Source organism: Cherax quadricarinatus, chromosome 41 (assembly GCF_038502225.1).
Source record: "Cherax quadricarinatus isolate ZL_2023a chromosome 41, ASM3850222v1, whole genome shotgun sequence".
NCBI lineage: Eukaryota > Metazoa > Arthropoda > Malacostraca > Decapoda > Parastacidae > Cherax > Cherax quadricarinatus.
The window spans coordinates 18,983,580-19,009,446 of record NC_091332.1 but is presented as its reverse complement, the minus strand read 5'-3'; the positions used below and the strand labels follow the sequence as shown (position 1 = coordinate 19,009,446).

Here is a 25,867-nt window from a genome sequence, read left to right as displayed (position 1 = left end):
GTAGGCTGACCCCTGTGTCCATGCTCCCTCTCCATAGAATGCTGAAGGCACGTGACAGGAGGCTTCTTGCAGTTCTTGATAAACACGAGTCTGGGCTTGGGGCAGAATGCATGGGCATATTATTAATTGTCTTTTCAAAGTCTTTTGGTATTAGGATATCAGAGATTTTTCAGATGACCAGATTTTGGGTCTCGTTCATAAAGAATTCATTTAGATTGTCGACGTTTAGTCTGGGAAGCTGCTCGCTGAACTCTGAGTCGTATTGGGACTTTAGTATCTCACTCATTTCTTTGCTGTCATCAGTGTATGTCCCATCTCGCCTAAGCAGAGGCCCAATACTTGATGTTGTTTTTCTCTTGGATTTGGCATAAGAGTTATTTTTTTTTTTCAATTTCCTTTATGGCTTTTAGTTCTTGTCTCCTGTAAGATTACTTCAGCTTAAGTTCGATATTTGCTATTTCAGTGACTAGTGCCTCCCTTCGTATTTTAGATATATTTGCCTCTCTCAGCAGCTCTGCGGTTCTTCGCGTTTGTCTGTATAGGGAGCGTCTCTCTCTTTCTAGTTTACATCTTCTCTTTCTTTTTCTTAATGGAATGTGCCTTGAGCAGACTCAAGAACCACAATTAATTTTTTCTAGGAAAATATTCGGTTTCTTTATGTTTAAGATATCTTCCCAGCTTGTTTCATTTAGGACCTGGTTGATTTGTTCCCACTGTATGTTTTTGCTATTGAAGTTGAATTTTGTGAAGACACCTCTATGACTGAAGTAGGCCTGGTAGCGAATGATAAGGCTTCAGAGGAGAGGTGTTACTTTATTAGGGTTTTGATACGTTGGCAGTGTTTTTAAATTGCCCTGGTGCCCAACTTGCTTGGCCTCGGCTGCGGGAGAGAGAGGAGTGGGACTGAGCTGTTGTCTGAAGGTTGTTGGGTGCGTGAGTGAGGTAGATACAGCATCTCGTAGGCTGAAGCTTGGTAGGTCTATGGCCGCTAGATATCAGCACCAGCATGACACGATATGTAAAGGCGACACAAGGCGAAATATAAACCCCAACTGAGTATATAATCGTTCATTTTTACGCCTTCATCTTGAATCATTTTTCATCAAGATTCCATCACCTTTCATCAAGAGCTCTTACCATATGGTAAAAGCCTGTCATCTTGTATCAAGAACACCACACTCTCCATCAAGAGCCACTTATCATGCATAAAAAGCCTCTCACTTTACATCAAGAACCCCTCACTTTGATTAAAGGCTACCCACCATGCATCAAGAGCCTCTCGTGTTGCATGAAGATCCTTTCATGATGCATCAAAAGCCCTCGGTGTACATCTTGCAACAAGAGCCCTCATGCATCAATACACTTCATCATGCATCAAGAGCCATCATCGTACATCAACAACCCCTCTCACCTTTCATCACTATAGTAAAAAAATAATAAAAAATAAGCTACAATCACTAGGGACACCTTACATCAAGAGCGCTATGCATTAAGAGCCAACTCACCTTGCAACAAGAGTCAATAACTTTGCATCAAGAGCACCTCACCTTGCATCAAGAGCTGTCACCGTGCACCAAGAAAACCCTCATCTTGTATCAAGATCCCCTCACTTTGCATCAAGAGCACCTTACCTTGCATCAAAAACCTTGACCATACATCAGGAGCTCTTCATATTGCATCAAGAACAACTCATCTTACAAAAATTACCATTCACCTTGCATCAAGAGCCCCCATCTTGCATCAAGAGCATTCATTGTACACCACGAGCCCCTCTTATTGCATTTAGAGCCCTTCGTCTTGCATTAATTAAGAGCCTCTCACCTGGCACCAAGCGCCCCATCACCTTTGCAACCATACTTTCCCCGGAATCCAAAAACTTTTGGTTTCCCGGAAGTTGCCCGCCGGTCTTGGGATTAACGCCGGCGGATCGCTAGTTGGCATCGTTTATGGTTAGAACTAGGGCGGTATCTGATCGCCTTCGAACCTCTAACTTTCGTTCTTGATTAATGAAAACAAAACCTCAAAAAAACTATGGTTTAAACCTTACGCAAAACACCATGACACCCCCTTCCAGCAACTGCTCTCTCATTACTGTCGCCTGTACACTAAAACTGGCCGTGTCTAAAACAGGTCTGTTTGCTGTTCAATTCATGTCTACTGACACTATATATTAAACACTACTACACTTTTTATATTCTACAATAATGCAGTATCCTGAATAATACCCCCACAACCAGACCACAGGTCTCACTCTGCTAGCTATATCCAATTGGATGCAGCTAGTCAAAGAAAAATAAAAGAGGAAAATTACTACATCCATCTCTCTAAAGACGAAACACCTCCTACCCTACTTAATTTTGGCGTAGGGCTGCAGTGGATTAACTTGAAAAAACCTTCACCAGTGGGCCTAAAGAAGCAGGGCTTTCCTGTGTATTTTGTAGTAAAACTGAAATGCAAGTTACAGCACGTGTAACTGGTGTAACTGGTGTAACTGGTGTAACTGGTGTAACTGGTGTAACTGGTGTGCTTACTTGAGAGGCTTGTGCAGCAGCTTGGTCCCTAGGCATCTCTCTACAACATTGCTTCAAGTAGCCTTTTTATTACAATAGAAACAATTATAAACCATGCAAACTTGGGGCAGGCTGAGTCCCTTGTCCCTGGAGAACTCTGCTTTTTCTACCTGTTCCCTGACTTCATAAACCTGAAGCTGACTTACCACTTCCCTGAGTAAGTAGCTGAGAAGTAGACTTAAAACTCTGGGATCCAGAATTATGGTGGTAAGTAAGCTGAAAACTCTTGTGATCAGGAAACTGGAAAATAAATGGCTTAAACCTGTGAAATTTCATACTCCCTCTGGTTGGTGATAACTGCTTCCAAATTTTTGGTAGGCTATAAACCTATAATCCGACTCTAAAACAAGGTTAAAATTATTCAAATCTTTCTCCTCAAGATATTCACTGTTCAAATGATCATCTAGCAAAATAACCACCAACCACACATTTGGAGAGGCAGTATTTCGTCAGCAGCGACATCTCCTCTTTTCCATATTCTAAACTTGTGCATTTGCCTCTCTGGTAATATCTGATAAGCCAACAAAACTATATCCTTCATAATCTGAAAATTTATGCTCATCTAGGGAAGTAATTGCTTGAAACCCAGTTAACTGGGTTCTTGCTAATATCACCCATTTACTGTGACGTAACAGTTTTCTCAAATAACGAGACAAAATTGTCTGGGTCTTTATCTAAAGATTCTAAACAAACTTTACAGCTTCAACCAAATTAAACATATTTGCACCTCTGTCTGTTTCCTACTGATAAACAAATTGTCTCCTTTTGCACGGATCATTGTACGTTCAATGCTTCTCTGTTCTTGTTCTTCATTTGTTATGGCTAATTTTAACCAAAAAAATCTGACTCATTACTTTCTTTACTATCAGTGTGAAGCTGCTTATTATTACAGCAAAAATTATTTATGCAAAATAATAAACCTCAATAAAGCAATGAACAAAAACAAAATTTGTTAAATAAAATTATTATATTTACAGAGAATAACTATTTTTAAATAACTCCCTAAAAATTCATCAAATTTGCACTCACAAAAATTAGGCAGAAAAATAATTCTTTATTAATTACTCAGGAAAAATATAAATTATTATTTGCAATAACTATTATATATTTTATCCTCTTTTGAGTCAACCTTGTGTTATAAGTTAAAAAAATAATCTTTGACTTTCCAGGTTCAACAGCTGAATTATCACATTAAATTTTATCATTTTCCCGGACATGCACCTGATATTACGAAATTTTACTGGCCCTAGGGGTTAAAACCTCGTCTAGGGGCATTAAGATATTAAAAAAATACACCAACCTAGGACCAGAAAGGTATATTCACAATACTTTTGGGTTGATTACCAGGGAGGACAGATAAACTCACATATACAAAAATATACACTGTCATATCAGTAACAACATACGTATATACAAAACAAAACCTGTTTTCTCCACATTTCACAAAACATCTACTAATATACAATTATTAGTGGGTCTCCACGACCCGACTCTTCAGTCTGCAAGCAAAAAGACATTACTATTTCTTAATAAACAGGTCCCACATACACCAAGGTCATTCCTGTACCATAAGAGTGCAAACAAAATCACACACACACAAAAAAATGGCCTAAATCTTATACAAAACAGATTGACACTATCTTCCAGCAAGTGCTCCCTCATCACTGCCTCACACACTTCTCTCTCTCAGTCTTCCAGCAAGTGCTCCCTCATCACTGCCTCACACACTTCTCTCTCTCAGTCTTCCAGCAAGTGCTCCCTCATCACTGCCTCACACACTTCTCTCTCTCAGTCTTCCAGCAAGTGCTCCCTCATCACTGCCCCACACACTTCTCTCTCTCAGTCTTCCAGCAAGTGCTCCCTCATCACTGCCTCACACACTTCTCTCTCTCAGTCTTCCAGCAAGTGCTCCCTCATCACTGCCTCACACACTTCTCTCTCTCAGTCTTCCAGCAAGTGCTCCCTCATCAATGCCTCACACACTTCTCTCTCTCAGTCTTCCAGCAAGTGCTCCCTCATCACTGCCTCACACACTTCTCTCTCTCAGTCTTCCAGCAAGTGCTCCCTCATCACTGCCTCACACACTTCTCTCTCTCAGTCTTCCAGCAAGTGCTCCCTCATCACTGCCTCACACACTTCTCTCTCTCAGTCTTCCAGCAAGTGCTCCCTCATCACTGCCTCACACACTTCTCTCTCTCAGTCTTCCAGCAAGTGCTCCCTCATCACTGCCTCACACACTTCTCTCTCTCAGTCTTCCAGCAAGTGCTCCCTCATCACTGTTTCACACACTTCTCTCTCTCAGTCTTCCAGCAAGTGCTCCCTCATCACTGCCTCACACACTTCTCTCTCTCAGTCTTCCAGCAAGTGCTCCCTCATCACTGCCTCACACACTTCTCTCTCTCAGTCTTCCAGCAAGTGCTCCCTCATCACTGCCTCACACACTTCTCTCTCTCAGTCTTCCAGCAAGTGCTCCCTCATCACTGCCTCACACACTTCTCTCTCTCAGTCTTCCAGCAAGTGCTCCCTCATCACTGCCTCACACACTTCTCTCTCTCAGTCTTCCAGCAAGTGCTCCCTCATCACTGCCTCACACACTTCTCTCTCTCGGTCTTCCAGCAAGTGCTCCCTCATCACTCCCTCACACACTTCTCTCTCTCAGTCTTCCAGCAAGTGCTCCCTCATCACTGCCTCACACACTTCTCTCTCTCAGTCTTCCAGCAAGTGCTCCCTCATCACTGCCTCACACACTTCTCTCTCTCAGTCTTCCAGCAAGTGCTCCCTCATCACTGCCTCACACACTTCTCTCTCTCAGTCTTCCAGCAAGTGCTCCCTCATCACTGCCTCACACACTTCTCTCTCTCCCTCATCACTGCCTCACACACTTCTCTCTCTCCCTCATCACTGCCTCACACACTTCTCTCTCTCCCTCATCACTGCCTCACACACTTCTCTCTCTCAGTCTTCCAGCAAGTGCTCCCTCATCACTGCCTCACACACTTCTCTCTCTCAGTCTTCCAGCAAGTGCTCCCTCATCACTGCCTCACACACTTCTCTCTCTCAGTCTTCCAGCAAGTGCTCCCTCATCACTGCCTCACACACTTCTCTCTCTCAGTCTTCCAGCAAGTGCTCCCTCATCACTGCCTCACACACTTCTCTCTCTCAGTCTTCCAGCAAGTGCTCCCTCATCACTGCCTCACACACTTCTCTCTCTCAGTCTTCCAGCAAGTGCTCCCTCATCACTGCCTCACACACTTCTCTCTCTCAGTCTTCCAGCAAGTGCTCCCTCATCACTGCCTCACACACTTCTCTCTCTCAGTCTTCCAGCAAGTGCTCCCTCATCACTGCCTCACACACTTCTCTCTCTCAGTCTTCCAGCAAGTGCTCCCTCATCACTGCCTCACACACTTCTCTCTCTCAGTCTTCCAGCAAGTGCTCCCTCATCACTGCCTCACGCACTTCTCTCTCTCAGTCTTCCAGCAAGTGCTCCCTCATCACTGCCTCACACACTTCTCTCTCTCAGTCTTCCAGCAAGTGCTCCCTCATCACTGCCTCACACACTTCTCTCTCTCCCTCATCACTGCCTCACACACTTCTCTCTCTCCCTCATCACTGCCTCACACACTTCTCTCTCTCCCTCATCACTGCCTCACACACTTCTCTCTCTCCCTCATCACTGCCTCACACACTTCTCTCTCTCCCTCATCACTGCCTCACACACTTCTCTCTCTCCCTCATCACTGCCTCACACACTTCTCTCTCTCCCTCATCACTGCCTCACACACTTCTCTCTCTCAGTCTTCCAGCAAGTGCTCCCTCTTCACTGCCTCACACACTTCTCTCTCTCAGTCTTCCAGCAAGTGCTCCCTCATCACTGCCTCACACACTTCTCTCTCTCAGTCTTCCAGCAAGTGCTCCCTCATCACTGCCTCACACACTTCTCTCTCTCAGTCTTCCAGCAAGTGCTCCCTCATCACTGCCTCACACACTTCTCTCTCTCAGTCTTCCAGCAAGTGCTCCCTCATCACTGCCTCACACACTTCTCTCTGTCAGTCTTCCAGCAAGTGCTCCCTCATCACTGCCTCACACACTTCTCTCTCTCATTCTTCCAGCAAGTGCTCCCTCATCACTGCCTCACACACTTCTCTCTCTCAGTCTTCCAGCAAGTGCTCCCTCATCACTGCCTCACACACTTCTCTCTCTCAGTCTTCCAGCAAGTGCTCCCTCATCACTGCCTCACACACTTCTCTCTCTCAGTCTTCCAGCAAGTGCTCCCTCATCACTGCCTCACACACTTCTCTCTCTCAGTCTTCCAGCAAGTGCTCCCTCATCACTGCCTCACACACATCTCTCTCTCCCTCATCACTGCCTCACACACTTCTCTCTCTCCCTCATCACTGCCTCACACACTTCTCTCTCTCCCTCATCACTGCCTCACACACTTCTCTCTCTCAGTCTTCCAGCAAGTGCTCCCTCATCACTGCCTCACACACTTCTCTCTCTCAGTCTTCCAGCAAGTGCTCCCTCATCACTGCCTCACACACTTCTCTCTCTCAGTCTTCCAGCAAGTGCTCCCTCATCACTGCCTCACACACTTCTCTCTCTCAGTCTTCCAGCAAGTGCTCCCTCATCACTGCCTCACACACTTCTCTCTCTCAGTCTTCCAGCAAGTGCTCCCTCATCACTGCCTCACACACTTCTCTCTCTCAGTCTTCCAGCAAGTGCTCCCTCATCACTGCCTCACACACTTCTCTCTCTCAGTCTTCCAGCAAGTGCTCCCTCATCACTGCCTCACACACTTCTCTCTCTCAGTCTTCCAGCAAGTGCTCCCTCATCACTGCCTCCAGCAAGTGCTCCCTCATCACTGCCTCACACACTTCTCTCTCTCAGTCTTCCAGCAAGTGCTCCCTCATCACTGCCTCACACACTTCTCTCTCTCCCTCATCACTGCCTCACACACTTCTCTCTCTCCCTCATCACTGCCTCACACACTTCTCTCTCTCCTTCATCACTGCCTCACACACTTCTCTCTCTCCCTCATCACTGCCTCACACACTTCTCTCTCTCAGTCTTCCAGCAAGTGCTCCCTCATCACTGCCTCACACACTTCTCTCTCTCCCTCATCACTGCCTCACACACTTCTCTCTCTCCCTCATCACTGCCTCACACACTTCTCTCTCTCAGTCTTCCAGCAAGTGCTCCCTCATCACTGCCTCACACACTTCTCTCTCTCAGTCTTCCAGCAAGTGCTCCCTCATCACTGCCTCACACACTTCTCTCTCTCAGTCTTCCAGCAAGTGCTCCCTCATCACTGCCTCACACACTTCTCTCTCTCAGTCTTCCAGCAAGTGCTCCCTCATCACTGCCTCACACACTTCTCTCTCTCAGTCTTCCAGCAAGTGCTCCCTCATCACTGCCTCACACACTTCTCTCTCTCAGTCTTCCAGCAAGTGCTCCCTCATCACTGCCTCACACACTTCTCTCTCTCAGTCTTCCAGCAAGTGCTCCCTCATCACTGCCTCACACACTTCTCTCTCTCAGTCTTCCAGCAAGTGCTCCCTCATCACTGCCTCACACACTTCTCTCTCTCAGTCTTCCAGCAAGTGCTCCCTCATCACTGCCTCACACACTTCTCTCTCTCAGTCTTCCAGCAAGTGCTCCCTCATCACTGCCTGACACACTTCTCTCTCTCAGTCTTCCAGCAAGTGCTCCCTCATCACTGCCTCACACACTTCTCTCTCTCAGTCTTCCAGCAAGTGCTCCCTCATCACTACCTCACACACTTCTCTCTCTCAGTCTTCCAGCAAGTGCTCCCTCATCACTGCCTCACACACTTCTCTCTCTCAGTCTTCCAGCAAGTGCTCCCTCATCACTGCCTCACACACTTCTCTCTCTCAGTCTTCCAGCAAGTGCTCCCTCATCACTGCCTCACACACTTCTCTCTCTCAGTCTTCCAGCAAGTGCTCCCTCATCACTGCCTCACACACTTCTCTCTCTCAGTCTTCCAGCAAGTGCTCCCTCATCACTGCCTCACACAGTTCTCTCTCTCAGTCTTCCAGCAAGTGCTCCCTCATCACTGCCTCACACACTTCTCTCTCTCAGTCTTCCAGCAAGTGCTCCCTCATCACTGCCTCACACACTTCTCTCTCTCAGTCTTCCAGCAAGTGCTCCCTCATCACTGCCTCACACACTTCTCTCTCTCAGTCTTCCAGCAAGTGCTCCCTCATCACTGCCTCACACACTTCTCTCTCTCAGTCTTCCAGCAAGTGCTCCCTCATCACTGCCTCACACACTTCTCTCTCTCAGTCTTCCAGCAAGTGCTCCCTCATCACTGCCTCACACACTTCTCTCTCTCAGTCGCCTGTACACTCTAACTGGCCATTCAATCCTCGTCCACTGACACTATATATTAAACATTTCTACACGTTTTATATATTACAACAATGCAGTATCCTGCATAATAGAACTTACGTTCTCAACCACCAGATCCACTTAACGATATAACAAACAAGTTTAATAAATTTACAGAATCAAGTTACGAAGTTAACCTCATACTTTCGAAAAGTTATAATTTTTAATATATTTACATAGTTATACCAACTAACTTCTACTTGAACAGTATTTTGCCATCTCAGTGTGTACCAGTGTCTGCTCTGGCCACCGCAGGTGGTACCAGTGTCTGCTCTGGCCACCGCAGGTGGTACCAGTGTCTGCTCTGGCCACCGCAGGTGATACCAGTGTGTGCTCTGGCCACCGCAGGTGGTACCAGTGTCTGCTCTGGCCACCGCAGGTGGTACCAGTGTCTGCTCTGGCCACCGCAGGTGGTACCAGTGTCTGCTCTGGCCACCGCAGGTGGTACCAGTGTCTGCTCTGGTCACCGCAGGTGGTACCAGTGTCTGCTCTGGCCACCGCAGGTGGTACCAGTGTCTGCTCTGGCCAACGCAGGTGGTACCAGTGTCTGCTCTGGCCACCGCAGGTTGTACCAGGGTCGGCTCTGGCCACCGCAGGTGGTACCAGTGTCTGCTCTGACCACCGCAGGTGGTACCAGTGTCTGCTCTGACCACCGCAGGTGGTACCAGTGTCTGCTCTGGCCACCGCAGGTGGTACCAGTGTCTGCTCTGGTCACCGCAGGTGGTACCAGTGTCTGCTCTGGCCACCGCAGGTGGTACCAGTGTCTGCTCTGGCCACCGCAGGTGATACCAGTGTCTGCTCTGGCCACCGCAGGTGGTACCAGTGTCTGCTCTGGCCACCGCAGGTGGTACCAGTGTCTGCTCTGGCCACCACAGGTGATACCAGTGTCTGCTCTGGCCACCGCAGGTGGTACCAGTGTCTGCTCTGGCCACCGCAGGTGGTACCAGTGTCTGCTCTGGCCACCGCAGGTGGTACCAGTGTCTGCTCTGGCCACCGCAGGTGGTACCAGTGTCTGCTCTGGTCACCGCAGGTGGTACCAGTGTCTGCTCTGGCCACCGCAGGTGGTACCAGTGTCTGCTCTGGCCACCGCAGGTGGTACCAGTGTCTGCTCTGGCCACCGCAGGTGATACCAGTGTCTGCTCTGGCCACCGCAGGTGGTACCAGTGTCTGCTCTGGCCACCGCAGGTGGTACCAGTGTCTGCTCTGACCACCGCAGGTGGTACCAGTGTCTGCTCTGGCCACCGCAGGTGGTACCAGTGTCTGCTCTGGTCACCGCAGGTGGTACCAGTGTCTGCTCTGGCCACCGCAGGTGGTACCAGTGTCTGCTCTGGCCACCGCAGGTGGTACCAGTGTCTGCTCTGGCCACCGCAGGTGGTACCAGTGTCTGCTCTGGCCACCGCAGGTGGTACCAGTGTCTGCTCTGGCCACCGCAGGTGGTACCAGTGTGTGCTCTGGCCACCGCAGGTGGTACCAGTGTCTGCTCTGGCCACCGCAGGTGGTACCAGTGTCTGCTCTGGCCACCGCAGGTGGTACCAGTGTCTGCTCTGGCCACCGCAGGTGGTACCAGTGTCTGCTCTGGCAACCGCAGGTGGTACCAGTGTCTGCTCTGGCCACCGCAGGTGATACCAGTGTCTGCTCTGGCCACCGCAGGTGGTACCAGTGTCTGCTCTGACCAACGCAGGTGGTACCAGTGTCTGCTCTGACCACCGCAGGTGGTACCAGTGTCTGCTCTGGCCACCGCAGGTGGTACCAGTGTCTGCTCTGGTCACCGCAGGTGGTACCAGTGTCTGCTCTGGCCACCGCAGGTGGTACCAGTGTCTGCTCTGGCCACCGCAGGTGATACCAGTGTCTGCTCTGGCCACCGCAGGTGGTACCAGTGTCTGCTCTGGCCACCGCAGGTGGTACCAGTGTCTGCTCTGGCCACCGCAGGTGATACCAGTGTCTGCTCTGGCCACCGCAGGTGGTACCAGTGTCTGCTCTGGCCACCGCAGGTGGTACCAGTGTCTGCTCTGGCCACCGCAGGTGGTACCAGTGTGTGCTCTGGCCACCGCAGGTGGTACCAGTGTGTGCTCTGGCCACCGCAGGTGGTACCAGTGTGTGCTCTGGCCACCGCAGGTGGTACCAGTGTCTGCTCTGGCCACCGCAGGTGGTACCAGTGTCTGCTCTGGCCACCGCAGGTGGTACCAGTGTCTGCTCTGACCACCGCAGGTGGTACCAGTGTCTGCTCTGACCACCGCAGGTGGTACCAGTGTCTGCTCTGGCCACCGCAGGTGGTACCAGTGTCTGCTCTGGCCACCGCAGGTGGTACCAGTGTCTGCTCTGGCCACCTCAGGTGGTACCAGTGTCTGCTCTGACCACCGCAGGTGGTACCAGTGTCTGCTCTGGCCACCGCAGGTGGTACCAGTGTCTGCTCTGGTCACCGCAGGTGGTACCAGTGTCTGCTCTGGCCACCGCAGGTGGTACCAGTGTCTGCTCTGGCCACCTCAGGTGGTACCAGTGTCTGCTCTGGCCACAGCAGGTGGTACCAGTGTCTGCTCTGGCCACCGCAGGTGGTACCAGTGTCTGCTCTGACCACCGCAGGTGGTACCAGTGTCTGCTCTGGCCACCGCACGTGGTACCAGTGTCTGCTCTGATCACCGCAGGTGGTACCAGTGTCTGCTCTGGCCACCGCAGGTGGTACCAGTGTCTGCTCTGGCCACCGCAGGTGGTACCAGTGTCTGCTCTGGCCACCGCAGGTGGTACCAGTGTCTGCTCTGGCCACCGCAGGTGGTACCAGTGTCTGCTCTGGCCACCGCAGGTGGTACCAGTGTCTGCTCTGGCCACCGCAGGTGGTACCAGTGTCTGCTCTGGCCACCGCAGGTGGTACCAGTGTCTGCTCTGGCCACCGCAGGTGGTACCAGTGTCTGCTCTGGCCACCGCAGGTGGTACCAGTGTCTGCTCTGGCCACCGCAGGTGGTACCAGAGTCTGTTCTGGCCACCGCAGGTGGTACCAGTGTCTGCTCTGGCCACCGCAGGTGGTACCAGTGTCTGCTCTGGCCACCGCAGGTGGTACCAGTGTCTGCTCTGGCCACCGCAGGTGGTACCAGTGTCTGCTCTGGCCACCGCAGGTAGTACCAGTGTCTGCTCTGGCCACCGCAGGTGGTACCAGTGTCTGCTCTGGCCACCGCAGGTGGTACCAGTGTCTGCTCTGGACACCGCAGGTGGTACCAGTGTCTGCTCTGGCCACCGCAGGTGGTACCAGTGTCTGCTCTGGTCACCGCAGGTGGTACCAGTGTCTGCTCTGGCCACCGCAGGTGATACCAGTGTCTGCTCTGGCCACCGCAGGTGGTACCAGTGTCTGCTCTGGCCACCGCAGGTGGTACCAGTGTCTGCTCTGGCCACCGCACGTGGTACCAGTGTCTGCTCTGGTCACCGCAGGTGGTACCAGTGTCTGCTCTGGCCACCGCAGGTGGTACCAGTGTCTGCTCTGGCCACCGCAGGTGGTACCAGTGTCTGCTCTGGCCACCGCAGGTGGTACCAGTGTCTGCTCTGGCCACCGCAGGTGGTACCAGTGTCTGCTCTGGTCACCGCAGGTGGTACCAGTGTCTGCTCTGGCCACCGCAGGTGATACCAGTGTCTGCTCTGGCCACCGCAGGTGGTACCAGTGTCTGCTCTGGCCACCGCAGGTGGTACCAGTGTCTGCTCTGGCCACCGCGGGTGGTACCAGTGTTTGCTCTGGCCACCGCAGGTGGTACCAGTGTCTGCTCTGGCCACCGCAGGTGATACCAGTGTCTGCTCTGGCCACCGCAGGTGTTACCAGTGTATGCTCTGGCCACCGCAGGTGGTACCAGTGTCTGCTCTGGCCACCACAGGTGGTACTAGTGTCTGCTCTGGCCACCGCAGGTGATACCAGTGTCTGCTCTGGCCACCGCAGGTTGTACCAGTGTCTGCTCAGGTCACCGCAGGTGGTATCAGTGTACGCTCTGACCGCCGAAGTGGTACCAGTGTCTGCTCTAGCCACCGCAGGTGGTACCAGTGTCTGCTCTGGCCACAGTAAGTGGTACAAGTGTCTGCTCTGGCCACGAAGGTGGTACCAGCGTCTGCTCTGGCCACCACAGGTGGTAACAGTGTCCGCTCTGGCCACCACAGGTGGTATCAGCGTCTGCTCTGGTCACCGCAGATGGTACCAGCGTCTGCTCTGGCCACCCCAGGTGGTACCAGTGTCTACTCTGGCCACCGCAGGTGGTATCAGTGTCTGCTCTGGCCACAGGAGGTGGCACCAGCCTCTGCTCTGGCCACCACAGGTGGCACCAGTGTCTGCTCTGGCCACCACAGGTGGTAACAGTGTCTGCTCTGGCCACCACACGTGGTAACAGTGTCTGCTCTGGTCACCACAGGTGGTAACAGTGTGTGCTCTGGCCACCACAGGTGGTAACAGTGTCTGCTCTGGAAACCACAGGTGGTAACAGTGTCTGCTCTGGCCCAGGGGGTAAATAGATCGACGACTCAAAGCCACTTAAGGTTCATCTGGGACTTGTTAAACAGTGTTCACTTGTAACTTATGTTCACTGTCTTGTCCTGTCTTAGACTGTTGATTTTTGTCTTACAGAGACTGCTATACACAAATAACCCGCACATAGAAGAGAGGAGCTTACGACGACGTTTCGGTCCGACTTGGACCATTTACAAAGTCACACTAATCAGAAGTGGAGCAGGACGGCTATAAATGGGCAGGAAGAGGTAGTGGTGGTGGTAGTAGTAGTAGTAGTAGTAGTGGTGGTAGTAGTAGTAGTAGTAGTGGTAGTAGTGGGGAATCAAGGAGGAGGAGCCAGTCAAATACAAAGAAAGGGGAGCACAGCAAGGAAGCTAGGTGCCAACAAGGGAGCTAGGTGCCCACAAGGGAGCTAGGTGCCCACAAGGGAGCTAGGTGCCCACAGAGGGAGAGCAAGTACACGGAGGTGGGGGGAAGGGGAAGTGATGAAAAAAAAAATTAAGGAACAGAAACAGGCGACAGAACAAAGAAAAACAAAAAAAAAGGAAAGAGGAAAGGGGACAAGGGAGAAGAAGAAAATGAGGAATCAGGTTAAGTCACGGGTGTTCTGATGTCCATGTCCACCGCTCAGATACAGGATTTATCATTTCCGTTTACCGTAAACCTATGCACAGTGGCATGTACATTCACTACTTTTCCTATCATTCTTCCCCGGTCAAGAAAAGTGTTCTTATCTCCCTCTTTTTCCGTGCCCTCCGCATCTGTGATCCTCAGTTCCTTCCAGCAGAAATTTCCACTCTTCATAATTCATTTTCCCGTCTTGGCTACCCTTCCCATTTCATAGACTCTGCCCTCTCACCTGCTAAACGTAATTTCTTCTCTCCCAAACTCTCTACTCCTGGGAACTCTTCTATCCTCTGCCTTCCCTACATTTCCGGTCTTTCTAATCTCAACAGTTCTCTCCGTCCCTCAGACATCAAGCTTACTTACACTAATCTCGTTCATACCTCTCCTCCCTCTACAGATGTTCCTGGTGTCTACTCTATTTCTTGCTCCTCTTGTCCTCTTCAATACTTTGGAGAAACTGGCCGATCTCTTTCTGACAGACTTGGGGAGCACAAAAATAGTGTTAGGCTTGCCGACACTAACAATGCTCTTTTCTGTCACGTCAGAGATCATAGCCATCCTATTGACTGGTCTTCTGCTAAAACTGTCTTCCCTACTTCCAACTCGAACAGTCGCCGTCTAGTTGAATCCTCTCTAATACACAACTTTCCTTGTATGAATCTTAGTCCTGGCTTCGTCTCTGTAGATGCCTTCCTCTCCCACTACATTGTAAAATGCTCCAAACTTCAGAACACCAGTGACTTAACCTGACTCCTCATTTTTCTTCTTCTCCCTCTTCCCCTTTCCTCTTTCCTTTTTTGTCTTTCTTTCTTCTGTCGCGTGTTTCTGTTCCTTCATTTTTTATTCATCACTTCCCCTTCCCCCCACCTCTATGCACTTGATCTCCCTCTGTGGGCACTTAGCTTCCTTGCAGTGCTCCCCTTTCTTTGTATTAGACTGGCTCCTCCTCCTTAGTTCTCCACTACTACCACTACCTCTACTACTACTACTACCACCACCACTACTACTACTACTACTACTACCAACACTTCCTCTTCCTGCCTATATATAGCCGTCCTGCTCCACTTCTGGTTAGTGTGACTTTGTAAATGGTCCAAGTCGGACCGAAACGTCGTCGTAAACTTCTCTCTTCTATGTGAGGGTTATTTGTGTATCGTTCCAGTCACGGTATTGTGCCTTTTTTTGTTATTTACAGAGACTGCTATGGGGTGTAACATAAATGCTCAGGATAATAGCGACTCAGATTATGTCAAGGCAGTGTACAGGTAAGTAACACTGGCAGTGTACAGGTAACACTGACAGTGTACAGGTAACACTAGCAGTGTACAGGAAAGTAACAATGGCAGTGTACAGATAAGTAACACTGGCAGTGTACAGGTAAGTAACACTGGCAGTGTACAGGTAAGTAACACTGGCAGTGTACAGGTAAGTAACACTGGCAATGTACAGGTAACACTGACAGTGTACAGGTAACACTATCAGTGTACAGGAAAGTAACAATGGCAGTGTACAGATAAGTAACACTGGCAGTGTACGGGTAACACCGGCAGTGTACAGGCAAGTAACACTGGCAGTGTACAGGTAACACTGGCAGCGTACAGGTAACACTGGCAGTGTACAGGTAAGTAACACTGGCAGTGTACAGGTAAGTAACACTTGCAGTGTACAAGTAACACTGGCAGTGTACAGGTAACACTGGCAGTGTACAGGTAAGTAACACTGGCAGTGTACAGGTAAGTAACCCTGGTAGTGCACAGGTAAGTAACACTGGCAGTGTACAGGTGAGTAACACTGGCAGTGTACAGGTAACACTGGCAGTGTACAGATAAGTAACACTGGCAGTGTACAGATAAGCAACACTGGCAGTGTACAGGTAACACTGGCATTGTACAGGTAACACTGGCAGTGTGCAGGCAACACTGGCAGTGTACAGCTAAGTAACACTGGCAGTGTACAGGTAAGTAACGCTGGCAGTGTACAGGTAAGTAACATTTGAAGTGTACAGGTAAGTAACACTGGCAGTTTACAGGTAAGTAACACTGGCAGTGTACAGGTAAGTAACACTTGCAGTGTACAGGTAAGTAACACTGGCAGTGTACAGGTAACACTGGCAGTGTACAGGTAAGTAACACTGGCAGTGTACAGATAAGTAACATTGGCAGTGTACAGGTAAGCAACACTGGCAGTGTACAGGTAAGTAACACTGGTAGTGCACAGGTAAGTAACACTTGCAGTGTACAGGAAAGTAACGCTGGCAGTGTACAGGTAACACTGGCAGTGTAAAGGTAGCACTGACAGTGTACAGATAAGTAACACTGGCAGTGTACAGGTAACACTGGCAGTGTACAGGTAAGTAACACTGGCAGTGTACCGGCAATACTGGCATTGTACAAGTAACACTGGCAGTGTACAGGTAAGTATCACGGGCAGTGTGCAGGTAAGTAACACTGGCAGTGTACAGGTAAGTAACACTGGCAGTGTACAGATAAGTAACACTGGCAGTGTACAGATAAGTAACACTGGCAATGTACAGGTAACACTGGCAGTGTACAGGTAAGTAACACTGGCAGTGTACAGGTAAGTAACACTGGCAGTGTACAGGTAAGTAACACTGGCAGTGTACAGGTAACACTGGCAGTGTACAGGTACGTAACACTGGCAGTGTACAGGTAAGTAACACTGGCTATACAGGTAAGTATCACTAGCAGTGTGCAGATAAGTAACACTGACTGTGCACAGGTATGTAACACTGGCAGTGTACAGGTAACTAACACTGGCAGTGTACAGATAAGTAACACTGGCAATGCACAGATAAGTAACACTGGTAGTGTACAGGTACGTAATACTGGCAGTGTACAGATAAGTAACACTGGCAGTGTACAGGTATGTAACACTGGCAGTGTACAGGTAAGTAAAACTGGCAGTGTACAGATAAGTGACACTGGCAGTGTACAGGTATGTAACACTGGCAGTGTACAGATAAGTAACACTGGCAGTGTACAGGTAAGCAACACTGGTAGTGTACAGGCAATTAACACTGGCAGTGTACAGGTAACACGGGCAGTGTACAGGTAACACTGGAAGTGTACAGGTAAGTAACACTGGCAGTGTACAGGTAAGTAACACTGGTAGTGTACAGGTAAGTAACACTGGCAGTGTACAGGTAACTGGCAGTGTACGTGTAAGTAACACTGGCAGTGTACATGTAAGTAACACTGGAAGTGTACAGGTAAGTAACACTGGCAGTGTACAGGTAAGTAGCAATGGTAGTGTACAGGTAACACGGGCAGTGTACAGGTAAGTAACACTGGCAGTGTACAGGTAAGTAACACTGGCAGTGTACAGGTAAGTAACACTGGCAGTGTACAGGTAAGTAACACTGGCAGTGTACAGGTAAGTAACACTGGCAGTGTACAGGTAAGTAACACTGGCAGTGTACAGGTAAGTAACACTGGCAGTGTTATTGAATGGCTTGTTTTCTTAAATATTGATTTTATAATAATTACCGTCACAGCAAATACAAAAATTTTAATGTATATGTTTATTTATTAATGTGAATGTTGTATAGAATTCCATTTAGGACAGAATAATATCAACTAGTTTTAATTTTATTATTTTTTTTGTTCAGTGAAGAGCATTCATAAAAATCTATGTATAAAGTTATCGTTACCTTTATTTTGCAGTAACAAAATTTGTTGATTTGCGATAATTTATTGATACTTTAATAATTTGATGAAAAAACATTCATATGAAAGGGATTTGTTTAGATATCTAAATAATTTATTAAGTACGTAAAATATTTTTACTAATTCCTTATTTAATAATGATGAATCTGTTTCTTTTGTTTTTTCTTTAGTGTATTGTTTTAATAATGAAATTATTTGGACTTAATGATATGTAAATAAACATACATTGTGTGAGGTACTGGGGTTCGAACTGGTGTCCTTACAGTCTGAAATACGAGAATTTGGTCCAAGTATTTCTTTCACAAATTGTTATTTTCACGATATGGTGATATTCTAATTTAATATTCATACTTTCACCTAGGATTGGTGCACTAGTTCAGCTGCGTCAGGCACGACCTTGGCTGCAGCCTAACATTTTCTTTAGGCTCTCTGGGTACGCCAAGGAGCAGGATGCCTGTCTTAAAATACTCCATAAGTTCTCTTATGATACTATCAGAAGCAGGCGTAGAGAGTACTTGGAGATGAAACAGAAGAAGGATGCAGCATCCAGTGAAGAGGATGTAATTGGTACGTTGGTTGATTTATTGGATTATAAACATGTCGATTATAAGAGGTCATTGACGCTGCATATTACCTCTGCTCCATTAGTAAAGGGTTAACCCTTAAAATCATGGTTAGAATAAAAATGATTATTTTTAATAATAATAACACTAATAATAATAATATACGTATTATTATTATTATATTAGTTATTATAAATAATTATAATAAATAATTATAATAATAATAAGAGGATCAGTTCCAGCAAGTGCCTTTCCCCAGCATCACGGCCTCTTCCTTGAGAGGCCTAAAACAGGAATTTCAGTAATCTCTAAGCATATATACACCGAGAGTTATACACTTCTAGGTACTATATTATTGTGCCCAGGAACGAGTGGTATTGATCAATAACAACACTGCACTAGCCAAGGATTCGAACCCATGCTGCTTTGGCCTGCCTCATCGTGTGTCCTTGGGTGTCCTTGGGTAGCGAGTACAACATCTAGTTCCGCTGGATGCGCTACTCTTAAGGATCGTATGGTCCAGTGGATTAAGGCGTCATGTGTTTTCGCCCACCATGTGGCAGGCAAAAGCAGCATGGGTTCGAGTCCTTGGCTAGTGCAGTGTTATTATTGATCAATACCACTCGTTCGTGGTCACAGTAAAATAAAATATTGCTCGTTGTACTAGTACACCAAACGGCGACTAAAATGAAATTAGCCTCGAGTCATCCACACCATCGTGTGTCCTTGGGTAGCGAGTACAACATTCAGTTCCTCATTTCTATGTATATATAATCTTGATTTGCTGATGTAGTGTTGACATTACGAATGAAGAAATTAAAATACATAAATTCATTTTACAGTAAAATATTATAATAGGGGTTATAGTGGATCAAGTAATAGAAGAATCTAAAGAACATGAAAAATTCTGTATTTAGATATTTGATGATAGATTACAAGGGCAACGTAAAGTAAAGTTGGCAGGTGTTCGTCGTTGAGCAAGACTGTTCAGTGTTGGGACAGTTGTCTCGTCAAAATTAATGGAAAGACTGGACAAGAGTGTGTGATGATAATACAGTATAATTTTATTTATATAGCAACATAGTAATCTCTTTATTATATTTATATAGTATTGGAAAACTTGAATAATGATATGATGTAATAATGTATAAATCTCTTGACTTGTAGCTCTTTCTTGTAGGAAAACATTTGTGAATTACGGCAAAAACATTTAATTTAAAAGAATGTCTTTATAAATAAGATGGGAAGATTGATGTTAAAGTTGCATATACTTTAGCTTCTGATAAGCGTTATTTGTTCTCTCAAATTCAGGAAAGAAGAAGCGCTTGGCATTCTTGGACCTGTTGTTGGAGTACTCAGAGCAACAAACTGCGCTCTCTGATAATGACCTTCGTGAGGAGGTTGATACATTTATGTTTGAAGGTCACGACACTACAGCTGCTGCTATCAACTGGTCACTCTATTTGATTGGTTGTTACCCAGAGATCCAGGTAATGACCTCTCACTCTCTACAGTATCTGTGTTTTATTAATATTGAACTTCAACGACCTAATTAATTCTGCCTACTTTATTTGTTAGTGTTATGCAAGTGACGAATGTGTCTGTGTGTATTCACCTAATTGTGGCTGCAGGAGTCGATTCATAGCTCCTGGCTCCGCCTCTTCACTGTTCGCTTCTAGATACATTTTATCTCTGCTCCATGAGCTTTATCATACCTCTTCTTCAAGTTATGTATGGATCCTGCCTCCACTACATGACTCTCCAGATTGTTCTACTTACTGACAACTGGATGGCTGAAGAAGTATTTTCTAACATCCCTGTTACTCATATGAAGCACAGGGACGTTAGGAAGTATCCGTATGCGTCACATCTCTGTAACATTCTGCCCCCGTCCACCTCTTCGATTCCTCTTAGTATTTTATATGTTATCATGTCATCCCTATCCCTCCTGTCCTCCAGTATTATCAGGATGAGTTGTCTTAACCTCTCCTCGTAGGATAAACCCTTCAGCTCCGTGACTAGTCTTGTTGGAAACGTTTCCACTTTCTCAAATTTCTTAAATTGTTTGACCAGGTTCCATACTGGTACTACATACTCAAATATGGGCCTGAGGCACACGGTGTACAGTGTTGTGAATGACTCCTGACTTAGATGTCGAACAGCTATTCTTAGGTTTGCCAGGCGTCCATATACTGCAGCAGTTATTTGGTTGATGTGCACCTCAGAAGATGTGCTTGGTATGATGCTCACCCGAAGATCCTTTTTCTATAGTGAGTTTTGTAGCCTCAGACCTCTTAGGCTGTACTCCGCCTGCCACCTCCTTTGTCCTTCCCGAAGCTAAATAACTTTGCATTTACTGGAATTAAACTCCAGGAGCCATTTGTCGGAAAATGCTTGCAGCCTATCTGGATCCCCTTGTAGACTTATCTGATCCTCGTCCTCATGTATTCTCTTCATTAGTTTCACACCGTCTGCAAACAGGGACGCTTCTGACTCTCTCCCTTCCGTCATGTCAGTCACATATACAAAAAACAATGCCGGACCTAGGGCTAACCCTTGTGGAACCCCACTGGATATATGCACCCACTCTGACACCTTATTTCGTACCGACACACGTCGTTTCCTTCCTGTCAGGTATTCCCTAATCCACTTTTGTATTTTCCATCCTATTTCTTTCTGCTCCTCCACCTTTTCAACCAGTCTCTTGTGTGGCACTGTGTCGAAAGCCTTCTTACAGTCCTAAAAGATGCTGAGTTACTTCTGTTACCTTGTCATAGAACTCTAATAGGTTTGTGATGTAGGATTTCCCTTCCCTGACGCAGCGTTGGTTATCAAGTATTAGTCCAATCCTTTCTAGGTACTCCACCACTCTCTTCCTGAAAATCTTCTCCAAAACTTTTCTTGCAATACATGTCAACGACACTGGTCTGTAATTTAGAGAAGCTTGTCTGTCTCCTTTCTTAAAAGCAGGGACTACATTTGCTGTCTTCCAAACCTCAAGCAGTTACCCTGTTTCGATAGATTTATTGAAGATTGATGTTAAGGGTACACACAGTGCATCTGCTCCCTCAGAACCCAAGTAGAGCTATTATCTGGGCCCACCACCTTTAAGGTATCTTGTTTCCCTAGCAATTTCTTCACCTCCTCGGTTGTGTGCAGTGTGTTCCTACCACCTCGGTTTGCTGGGAGCCTCCCTTCCTCCACTGTGAATACCTCCCTGATTTTTAGGCTGAGCTCTTTACATACTTCTTGATCGTTCTCTGTGAACTCCCCTCCTTCCTCAGCTTGATTACCTGATAATTGTTTTTTGTTTTCATCTGATGTAGCTGTATAACAACTTTGGGTCAGATTTACCTTTTACAGCTATGTCATTCTCATATTGACGTTGGGCTTCTCTCCTTATCCATGCATATTCATTTCTGGCTTTTCAGCTCAACTCCCTGTTTTCCTGGGTCCTTTGCCTTCTGTACTTTTTCCACACCTCCTGGTAAACCATGGGTTCACTCTGGTTGTCCTGTTGTTTCTGTTGCCCCATTGTATGAACTTCTCCACTGCCTTCCTGCACTTTGTGGTCACATGTTACATTATTTTGTTTACTGCCTTTCCCCCAAGCTCACTTACCCACTACACCTCACGTAGGAATTGCCTCATACATGTATAGTCCAATTTTTGGAAGTTTGGCTTCTCCTGTCCTCGTGCTGCCTCATTCTCCTTTGTTAACTCTACTATGTATGCATTCATAACTCAAGACCATGTGATCACTATTGGCTAGTGGTATTTAATGTGTGATATCCCCTATGTCTCAATTGTTCACGGTGAATATGAGGTCTAGCCTTGCTGGTTCATCGTCTCCTCTCTCTGATTGGATGTATCTTTAGCATGTTAGTACATGAAGTTTTCATGTACTGCCTCCAGCATCTTGGCTCTCCACATCTCTGATTTCACATGTGGCTCCAGATTCTCCCAATCTCCTCATGGTTGAAATCCCTCTAGATGAGTAACTTTGCTCTGTTCATGTGGGCCCTTCAAGCAATCTCGGCAAGTGTATCTCCCACCACTGTTGCTCTCATCATATTCCTGTCTTGGCCTCCTGCTGTTCAGTGGCTGGTTGTATATCACTGCTATCATCACTTCTGGGCCCCCGTATGAAATGTTCCTATGTATTCATTCACTACCCCTCTGGCTAGTCCTCCCATCTCCTCAAAACTCCACTGGTTTTTGATGAGCAGCGCAACTCCTCCTCCACTTCTACTGCCCCTGTCATTCCTCAGGATAAGATAACCAGACAGGAAGATCACATCTGTCATCACTTCCGTGAGTTTTGTCTCTGTGATTGATATGATGTCTGGGGATGCCTCAGTGATTCTATCATGACACCCCTTACTCTTATTTGTAATTTCATTTGCGTTGGTGTACCATGCCTTCAGCTTCCTTTCTAGAGCTGTGTTCTGGGGGGAGGGGATGAGAGCTTTGCACTGGCTGTAGGTGTGGTAGGCAGGTCTGCATATTATGGTAGTCAGCTGTTGTGGCAGTATTAGTGCTGGGGGTGGGGACTGTGAGTGAGGAGTGTGGCTCATCTCTTGTTATTTTGTTTGTTTGGTGCGGGGTGGTAGGGGTGGAAGGGATGCTGTGGGTGGATCTTCGTGTAGTTGTATTTGCTGTGCCACTCGAAGTTGTGCTACCCTATCTGCTGGTACCTGCAGTGTATTCCCCTTCCTGCCACTTGGGCATTCTTACTCTTTCTCATAGTTGTTCACTTTCTTATGTGTTGTGTCGAGGTCGAGATACATCGCTGATATTTTTGTGAATCCTTTAACAGTTTCTTCGACTGCAATATTTTGTTTCGTATAATTTCTGACTTGAATGACAATGTGTGTGTGTGTGTGTGTGTGTGTGTGTGTGTGTGTGTGTGTGTGTGTGTGTGTGTGTGTGTGTGTGTGTGTGTGGAGCGTGTGTGTGTGTGTGTGTGTGTGTGTGTGTACTCACCTAGTTGAGGTTGGAGGGGTCAGGCCCTAGCTCCTGGCCCAGCCTCTTCACTGGTCGCTACTAGGCCACTCTCACTGAACCGTGAGCTCTATCATACCTCTGCTTAATCCTATGTATGGATCCTGCCTCCACTACATCGCTTCCCAAACTATTCCACTTCCTGACTACTCTGCGGCTAAAGAAAAAGAAATAGTTCCTAACATCCCTGTGATTCATCTGTGTCTTAAACTTCTGTGTCCCCTTGTTGCTGTGTCCCATCTCTGAAATATACTGTCTTTGTTCACCTTGCCAATTCCTCTCATTATTTTGTATGTCGTTTTCATGTCCTCCCCTATTATCTCTCCTGTTCTCCAGTGTCGTCAGGTCGATTTTCCTTAACCTCTCCTCGTAGGACATACCTCTTTGCTCTGGAAGTAGTCTTATTGCAAACATTTGCACTTTCTCTAGTTTCTTTACGTGCTTGGCTAGGTGTGGGTTCCAAACTGGTGCCGCATACTCCAATATGGGCCTAACATACATAATGTACAGGGTCCTGAACGATTCCTTATTAAGATGTCGGAATGCTGTTCTGAGGTTTGCTAGGCGCCCATATGCTGCAGCAGTTATTTGGTTAATGTGCGCTTCAGGAGATGTGCCTGCTGTTATACTCACCCCAAGATCTTTTTCCTTGAGTGAGGTTTGTAGTCTCTGGCGCCCTAGACTGTACTCCGTCTGTAGTCTTCTTTGCCCTTCCCCAATCTTCATTGCTTTGCACTTGGTGGGGTTGAACTCCAGGAGCCAATTGCTGGACCAGGTCTGCAGCCTGTCCAGATCCCTTCGTAGTTCTGCCTGGTCTTCGATCGAATGAATTCTTCTCATCAACTTCACGTCATCTGCAAACAGGGACACTTCGGAGTCTATTCCTTCCGTCATGTAGTTTGCAAATACCAGAAACAGCACTGGTCCTAAGACTGATCCCTGTGGGACTCCGCTGGTTACAGGTGCCCACTGTGACACCTCGCCACGTACCATGACTCGCTGCTGTCTTCCTGACAAGTATTCCATGATCCATTGTAGTGCTTTCCCTGTTATCCCCGCTTGGTCCTCCAGTTTTTGCACTAATCTCTTGTGTGGAACTGTGTCAAACGCCTTAGTCCAAGAAAATGCAGTCCACCACCCCTCTCTCTCTTGTCTTACTACTATCACCAGTAGGTTTGTGACACAGGATTTCCCGCCCCTGAAATCATGTTGGCTGCTCTTGATGAGATCATTCCTTTCTATGTGTTCCACCACTCTTCTCCTGATAATCTTTTCCATGACTTTGCATGCTATACATGTCAGTGACACTGGTCTGTAGTTTAGTGCTTCATGTCTGTCTCCTTTTTAAAGATTGGGACTACATTTGCTGTCTTCCATGTCTTAGACAATCTCCATGTTTCGATGTATTGAATATTGATGTTAGGGGTACACATAGCGCCTCTGCTCTCTCTATCAGGACCCATGGAGAGATATTATCTGACCCCATTGCCTTTGAGGTATCTAGCTCACTCAGAAGCCTCTTCATTTCTTCCTCGGTTGTGTGTACTGTGTCCAGCACTTGGTGGTGTACCCCTTCTCTCTGTCTTTCTGGGGCCCCTTCTGTCTCCTCTGTGAACACTTCTTTGAATATCTTGTTGAGTTCCTCACATACTTCACGGTCATTTCTTGTTGTCTCTCCTCCTTCCTTCCTTCCTTAGCCTGATTACCTGGTCCTTGACTGTTGTTTTCCTCCTGATGTTGCTGTATAACAGCTTCGTGTCAGATTTGGCTTTCGCTGCTATGTCGTTTTCATATTGTCGTTGGGCCTCCCTTCTTATCTGTGCATATTCATTTCTGGCTCTATGACTGCTCTCCTTATTTTCCCGGGTTCTTTGCCTTCTATATTTCTTCCATTCCTTAGCACACTTGATTTTTGCATCCCTGCACCTTTTGGTGAACCATGGGCTCATCCTGGCTTTTTCATTATTCTTGTTACCCTTACCATTGTGGTTACATATTCCATTATCTCATTAACTGGCTTCCCTGGCAGTTCTGTCCCACTGAACGCCGTTCAGGAAGTTCCTCATCCCCGTGTAGTCCCCTCTCTTGTAGTTTGGCTTCATTCGCCCTGGCCTTCCTGCTTCCCCCTCCACTTGTAGCTCTACTGTGTATTCGAAGCTTAAAACCACATGATCGCTGGCCCCAAGGGGTCTTTCATATGTGATGTCCTCAGTATCTGCACTACTCAAGGTGAATACTAGGTCCAGTCTTGCTGGTTCATCCTCTCCTCTCTCCATTGTAGTGTCCCTTACGTGTTGGTACATGAAGTTTTCCAGTACCACCTCCCTGTGTTTGTGTGTGTGTGTGTGTGTGTGTGTGTGTGTGTGAGTGTATACTAAACTCTTTGCAATCACCGGTTTGTGATTGCAGGGATCGAGACATAGCTCCTGGCCCTGCCTCGTCACTCATCGAACTAGGTCTTCTCTCTCCCTGCTCGATTAGCTTTGTCATACCTCGTCTTAAAGCTATGTATGGTTCCTGAATCCACTAAGTCACTTG

The 25,867-nt window shown here is 47.4% G+C and overlaps 1 protein-coding gene across 1 annotated transcript in view; it reads left to right on the top strand.

The window, feature by feature from the left end:
- Positions 1-25,867, top strand: part of LOC138853832 (cytochrome P450 4C1-like) — a 206,576-nt gene that overhangs the window by 154,001 nt on the left and 26,708 nt on the right. Inside the window, exons 7-9 of the mRNA XM_070093053.1 lie at positions 15,272-15,341; positions 18,124-18,329; positions 19,637-19,815. Of these exons, the coding sequence (XP_069949154.1) occupies positions 15,272-15,341; positions 18,124-18,329; positions 19,637-19,815 (455 nt within the window). The remainder of the gene's footprint in view (positions 1-15,271; positions 15,342-18,123; positions 18,330-19,636; positions 19,816-25,867) is intronic.